At 40.9% G+C, this 7542-nt stretch overlaps 1 protein-coding gene across 1 annotated transcript in view; it reads left to right on the top strand.

Moving 5' to 3' along the window:
• Window positions 1–7542, top strand: part of RGS22 (regulator of G-protein signaling 22) — an 88872-nt gene that overhangs the window by 15520 nt on the left and 65810 nt on the right. Inside the window, exons 4-6 of the mRNA XM_006760302.2 lie at window positions 39–207; window positions 4283–4400; window positions 6470–7082. Coding sequence (XP_006760365.1) covers window positions 39–207; window positions 4283–4400; window positions 6470–7082 — 900 coding nt within the window. The remainder of the gene's footprint in view (window positions 1–38; window positions 208–4282; window positions 4401–6469; window positions 7083–7542) is intronic.

The following is a 7542-nucleotide window of genomic DNA, read 5'->3' on the forward strand; positions in this document are numbered from 1 at the left end:
TAAACTTGCTTCGAATTTGTATGCTTTCTAAAATGCAGGTTAGCAAAATTGGTCTCGCAAGTGAGATGGAGTAGATCGGGCATGAATATCACACTGGATAAAGCTTTTTCTCCCTGGGTCACGAGAAAAGCGCCCACACCGCCACCTCCTGTCATTGAAGATGACAACGCTGTCATTATGAAGAAGTTCTATATTTCTCTTGGCAAGGTAAAATATGAATGTTTGTTTGTGAATTAGCCCTTCAATGAAACTCATTTTAGAAGCATGCATTTCATTTGTACCACTTGAATAAGGAACATTATTTCAGATACTTCAAAAGGCAGTTTTAACAAAAATTGTTGTGGCTTTCTACTCACTCATTTGCCCTGCACTCTTTCACCTGAAATGTAATTCGAATTATCCTCATGTGTGTGAAGGAACAGATGCAAGATTGAAGAACATGATCATTGTCACCCAGGGAAACATGGGTAACTGAATTATAGAGATGGTTTTATTGTTCATTCCAAATTTTTATTATTTGGATTCTATAACTGTTACTAGGACCCTAATATTTGAGTCCATCAGCCTGGCCCAAAAGAAATATACAAGCAGGAGTTGATCTTTTGCCTCTGATTATCAAATTTTTCTCTCTTGGAATACACTTCCAATACACAATTCTGTACAAAATCCGGAATGTCAAATATGTGGCCTATGTGTTGATACTCTCCTAGTTTCTGTTCATTGCTAACCAATCATGGCAATTTTCCTGCTTAGCTATAGGACTTGGCTCAAAAATCTTTTCAACACAGCACTTTAGGCAGGCACTTCCAATTGATCAAAGATGTGATGTAAGAGGAAACCTATTTGCCATCTCTGTTGGAATGGACAGACTTATCTGATCTTATTTGAACATTTGTATTCATGTGTAGCTTCTACTTAATTTTGTAGTTTGGCATTTCTATAAGTGATATTTGTTTTTTTTAAAATATATTTTTTATTGATTTTTTACAGCGAGGAAGGGAGAGAGATAGAGAGTTAGAAACATCGATGAGAGAGAAACATCGATCAGCTGCCTCCAGCACATCTCCCACCGGGGATGTGCCCGCAACCCAGGTACATGCCCTTGACTGGAATCGAACCTGGGACCTTTCAGTCCGCAGGCCGATGCTCTATCCACTGAGCCAAACCGGTTTTGGCGATATTTGTTTTAAATTATGCCATATCGATCATTTCCACTGAATAATGCTTAGCGATGTACCAAAGGCACATTTTTTCTGTCTTATACTCATTTTGAAGGGTTTATTTTTAACTTATATATTACAGAAATATCAGGAATGTCCTAAAATGTGTACTGAGAGTAGATGTCAGTAATCATGCAGAGGGAAGAATTCACTCGGGGGAAAAGTTCTGATTCCCTATATGTAAATGTAATCTATATATATTAAAGCCTAAGTGACGGGAATGACCAGTTGCTATGACACGCACTGACCACCAGAGGGCAGAGGCTCAATGCAGGAGCTGCCTCCTGGTGGGCGGTGCACCCCCACAGCCAAACTCCCATGGTGGGCCAACCTCCCCTGGTCCCTCCCTGTGGCTTGCAGGCCTTGGCTGGCAGCCTGCAGCCAGCAGGAAGGCCCCAATCAACCTTGATCTCTGGCCAGGCCTAGGGACCCTACCCGTGCACGAATTTTGTGCACCGGGCCTCTAGTCAAATATAAGAGAATAACATTCAAGCTTTTTTCTCCCTTCTGTTTCTTGTGATAAAAAACTCATTTTGGTCCACTTAATACTTAAACTATCTTCTTAATAGCTTTTGAAGTTTAAGGAATCAGAGTTCTCTGGATCCTTAGATCATTTAAACCATGACACTAGTGAGGGATCAATCTTTATGATAATTGGTAACATTTCTTTGGATCTCCAGTTATACCATCTAAACATGAACAATTGATCTATCTCTTAAAAGTATAAAATAGAATAGGTAACTGCTTGTATGCCTGACTCACTACTTCTTTCTCCCCTATCTTCTCTTTTTTGTGTGCATTTGAAGTAACAAGCACTCTTGCATATTGGTCTCTCTCAATTCCTTGAATATTCCCTAATTATTTTGGTCTCCTTTCAGTGCTTAGGATACTGCTAGGAATAGAGAAGTCACTTAATAAATATACATTGAAAGAACATATAGGTAATAATAAATGACTTAGTTTTAAAGGAAGGAAAAGATGAAACAAAAGGAAATTAGAGTCTTTCAACGTATAGGAGCATGAAAAAATAATTTTCCTCCGACTTTTCTAAGTTCTTCTGGCCTGGCTACTAATCCAATGAACAGAAACAGATTAACAAGGAGAAAATGTCCCAAATGTATTACAGTGTACATGTGGGGTACCAGAATAGAGACCCGGGGATGCACTGGGCCAGTTGAGGTCTATGTGCCATTCTGGACTAAGGAGAAGGGGTCAGGGTCTGGGTTTTTCCAAAAGAAAGTAGGCAATTCACAGGAAGAAAGCAAACGTGTGACAAACAAATTCTAGCTGGGAACCCCACCCCCCCCACCCCCCCCGAAACCGTGGGACACAGAGGAAAGTTCCACAAATGGGCTTTACTGGATTTCTTCCCATCGGCACATTTAGTTCCTATTACTGTGCTAAGGTGCTGCTCCCTTCCATTAGTTGTTTTTTTCTACCCAAAGTCCTTTAGGCAGGTAAGGGGGTGGGTCAAATGTTCTTTCAGAGTCTTTTTGTCTCTTAATAACCAGCTGAAAATCAATATTCCCAACAGCATAGTTAGGGTGGCAAAACTTTTATCCACAGAAAACCTGACCCCTTAGATCAGTGGTTCTCAAACCTGTGGGTTGCGACCCCTTTGGGGGTCGAACAACCCTTTCACAGGGGTCGCCTAAGACCATGGGAAAACACATATATAATTACATATTGTCTTTGTGATGAATCACTATGCTTTAATGATGTTCAATTTGTAACAATGAAATTGGGGATCACCACAACATGAGGAGCTGTGTTAAAGGGCCGCGGCATGAGGAAGGTTGAGAACCACTGCCTTAGAGGGATCAGTGACTAAACATGAGGCACCTCTCATTTCTCTCTCCTGCTTTTGATCTCATTGTGCGGCCTGATTGCTCAGAGAATTCTGCACAATGGTCTGGAAACAGTACCTATTCCACTTGAGTCCTGCCTCTTCTGAGAGTGTTCCTTAGGCTAAGGGCCAACCGGCTGACTCAGTTGGAGAAAGGAGATGGGAGAGCAATGCTGGAAGCTCCCTTTTCTGCTCATGTTGAACGTGGGTTCTCTTAGAAAAACAGATGAGGATGTCACTGAGAAACTCAGGCAGAGGAATTTTGCCCAGAAGGCTGAGATAAAGGGCTTTTTAGGACTGGGATTCGAGAAGCTGAGTCAGCTGGGGATTTGGGTCAACTGGCTTAAGGGTACACTAAGCAACGGAAAAACTGAAGGCCACATCCGGGGGCAGACGGAGTCAGGAATCAGTCTTCAGGCAGCGTCCATTCCAAGCAAAGTTATAAAAACCGAATCTAAGGCTAAGTGGCAATTGAGCCTCGAGATGTTTCCTGTGCTACTGAGAGCAATATTAAGTCTGTCATATTAGGGAGGAGTTGTTAAAAACACTGAGCCAGGTCAGACAGATTTAGGGGCATGAAATATTTGGGAAGGTTGTAAAATGGGAGCTACTGGCAAAAGGTGCATCCAAGGACTCATGAGTCATGGTGCCTGCGAAGTTACAGTTAGTACGAAGCGGTAGTGACTCCAGGGGGTGACGTGGCCTGCCTTTGGTGGAAGAGTGGAGCATTCGATGGGCATGGGCTCATTTTTTTCCTGTGGGCATCTAATGTGAAATGTATCCAAATTGAAATTTCCTCCCCATTATTCTCTTAGCTAGTGCTTTTTTTTCTGTGTATAATCTTTTTTTTTCCATGGCATAATTATAGTATGAAGCGGTCGTGACTCCAGGGGGTGACGTGGCCTGCCTTTGGTGGAAGAGTGGAGCATTCGATGGGCATGGGCTCATTTTTTTCCTGTGGGCATCTAATGTGAAATGTATCCAAATTGAAATTTCCTCCCCATTATTCTCTTAGCTAGTGCTTTTTTTTCTGTGTATAATCTTTTTTTTTCCATGGCATAATTTTCCCCTTACACATTGTACAATGCATATTGAATAATATCATAATGATATGTCCAGGTTTGTGATAGGAAGGAGAGTGCTAATCTTACATTAAACACTTGTGCTAAAAAAACAAAAACAAAAACAAAAAACACTTGTGCTGCTTTCTTCCTAGGCCTCCTATTTAGAAACGAAAGATTGGTTTACATTAGCCAAACAAAGTCAGCGAACAGTGTCAACCTTCCCTGCACTCCACAGCAAAGCTGATTCACCGATGATTTCATCTGTTTCTGGTAAGCAGGAAAGGACAAGAATGACTTCAGAACTCCTCTTTAGGTCTTCTGCTGCTGTCCTAATCTTACAGCACAACATATAGTGGTTGGGAAGAAAAGTTATCTCCCCCCTCACCCCCCAACTTCACGTTCTACCATTTTTAAGAGGTGACGCGGTATAAGCAAAAGAGGCTGAGTTTAGAATTCAACTCTGATACTTACTGCCTGTGTGACTTTTAGAAGTTATTCCATTTCTGGGAGCTTTGCTCTTCTCATCTATAAATTTAGAATAACGATGCAAGCTAAATGGATAGACAATGGCTGACCTGGTGCTTGGTACCCTAAAAGGCAAGCCAGCAAGTGTTTGTCTTGCCTTTATCTCCTATCACAATGTACAGATTCTTCTTATTAAGCCTTTGAAATAAAGTGGGCACAACAGCAGCGTTTCAAGGGGAACACTTGCCATGTGAAAATACTGAGCCTACATGTTTCACTGATTAATGGAAGAGAAAATAGGAGCCGAAGACTGTATCTGTAGAAAGAACATAAAGACAATCCGTGTGTATTTGTTAGCTTTTATAAAATACTTCATGCCATTTTGTAACCTTATTTACTTATTTTCTTTTTGTTCATCCTCACCTAAGAATATTTTTCCCGTTGATTTTTAGAGAGAGTGGAAGGGAAGGGGAGAGACAGACAGAGAAACATCGATGTGAGAGAAACACATTGATTGGTTGTCTCCCGCATGTGCTCTGACCAGGGTCTGGTCCTTGACCAGAATCGGGCCCACAACTCTTCTTCTGTCGGAGGGTCGATGCTCTTACCACTGACCTAAATCAGCTAGGGCCATTTTGTTTTTTAAAAATATTTTTATTGATTTCACAGAGGAAGAGAGAGATAGAAACATCAATGATGAGAGAGAACCCTTGATTGGCTGCCTCCTGCACACCCCACATTGGGGATTGAACACACAACCCAGGCATGTGCCCTGATTAGGAATTGCACCATGACCTCCTGGGTCATAGGTCGATGCTCAACCAATGAGCCATGCTGGCTGGGCAAGGGCCATTTAGTAATTTTATTGATAGGTTGTAAGTATGATAGTAATCGAATCTTTCTGATAAAATAGTGAATTTTTAAAAAATTGCCAATATGACTCCAGTTCTGATCTATTCATGTATGGTCTTGTTACCTATGGTAGCTAATTTTACTTTTCATACAACATGAAATATTACAGCACATGCAGGCACACTTCAGGGCTATTGTAGATTAGATTCCAGACAACCACAATAAAGCAAATATTGCAATAAAATGAGTCACATGATTTTTTGGTTTCCCCAGCACATATAAAAGCTGTGCTTACATTATACTGTAGTCTATTAAGCGTTCAATAAGATTATGTTAAAATGTATATACTGTACCTTAATTTAAAAATGCTTTATTGCTACCATCATCAGAGCCTTCAGTGAGTCATAATCTTTTTGTGGGTGGATGATTTTGCCCTGGTAACAACAGAGATCACTGATTACGGGTCGCCATAACAAGTACAATAATAATGAAAAAGTTTGAAATATTGCAAGAATTCCACAATGTGACACAGAGACACAAAGTGAGCAAATGCTGTTGGAAAAATGGTGCCAATAAACTTGCTTCACCTAGAGCTGCCACAAACCTTCAGTTTGTAGTAAAAGACACAATATCTGTGTGGTGCAATAAGGTAAAGCGCAATAAAACACGGTGTGCTTCTACAGTTGTTTAATGTACATATTCAAATTCTTTAATAGAGTTGACCTTTAGGTATTGACATCCTATATCAGCATAAAATATTACACATTCTCTGTCGGGCTGTCAAATATTTAGTTCATCGGACCCTATTCCCTTCTCCATCCAGGAAAGACATGGCTAACCCCTGTTGGCAGTTTTTTCTCCAACTGGTCCCAAGTGTAGACTCCTCCTCCAGGCCCTCGTCCATGCAGTCACTCTCTGTGATGATAAACTCATTTGCCATCCTGGCTCTGTAACATCTAGTTAGTATAAAAGTATCTTCTGTATCCATGTATGACCTAATAGCCTTTTCTTATTTAATACAGAGAGTGTCATCTTTGATGATGGAGTTCACCCCAGGATGCAGAAGGACTCATCCAAAGCCACTAGATGCATCTCTGAATTGGAAGAAGAGGAGGAGGAGGGGTCTATAGCTCTACCAGATACTCCTTCGCATGCTCTTCTCAGAATATACCTTGAAAAGCAACCGGATGCTGAAAGCCAGACATTCCATTTCTCCACTTGTGAAGAATTTTTAATATCCTATATAAACTTTGTTTTAACAGTAGTAATTAATGAAATTCTTGGCGAGCCATTTAGAGAAGGTCCAGGTTACATAAATTTCAACAATATAACAGAAGTGATAGTTGATGAGTGTGAGCTTATTTCTGTCAAGGATGATATGTTACCTGAAACAACTCAACCCACAAAGGCAACGGCTGAAGAGAGATTAAAAGAGGCAGGTTCGCAGCGAGAGAGCCGTGGCTCAGAAGGCGGGGCTGGCTGGTGCATTTCTCACAAAACTTATGACATTGGCAATAGGAAAGAGTTCGAAAGATTTAAGGCATTTATGAAAGGTACATTAGGGGAGAGATATTGGTGGCTATGGATGGATATTGAGAGGTTAAAAGTTCTTAAGGATGCTGGAAGACATCAAAGGTATTGCTATTTTTTTATTTTTCAGTAGTTTTAAAAACAAATTGTGGAATATCAATTTGGGTAGCATTCTTTCTCAAGCAGAAAATCAAATAAATATAAAAATGTAATATATACTTTTAGAGCAGTGGTTCTCAACCTTCTGGCCCTTTAATACATTTCCTCATGTTGTGACCCAACCATAAAATTATTTTCGTTGCTACTTCATAACTATAATGTTGCTACTGTTATGAATCGTAATGTAAATATCTGATATGCAGGATGGTCTTAGGCCACCAAAGGGGTCGCGACCCACAGGTTGAGAACCGCTGTTTTAGAGGGATGAGTAATACAATTTATCTCTATATATAAAAGCCAACGGACTGGAACGACTGTTGCTTTGAGGCGCACTGCGACCCCGATCGGCCTCCTCATCCCAATCGGGTGGGGCCAGCTGGCCAACTGCCCTTGGCCCCTCCCCCTA

The sequence above is a fragment of the Myotis davidii genome, unplaced genomic scaffold, assembly GCF_000327345.1.
Source record: "Myotis davidii unplaced genomic scaffold, ASM32734v1 scaffold497, whole genome shotgun sequence".
NCBI classification, from domain to species: domain Eukaryota; kingdom Metazoa; phylum Chordata; class Mammalia; order Chiroptera; family Vespertilionidae; genus Myotis; species Myotis davidii.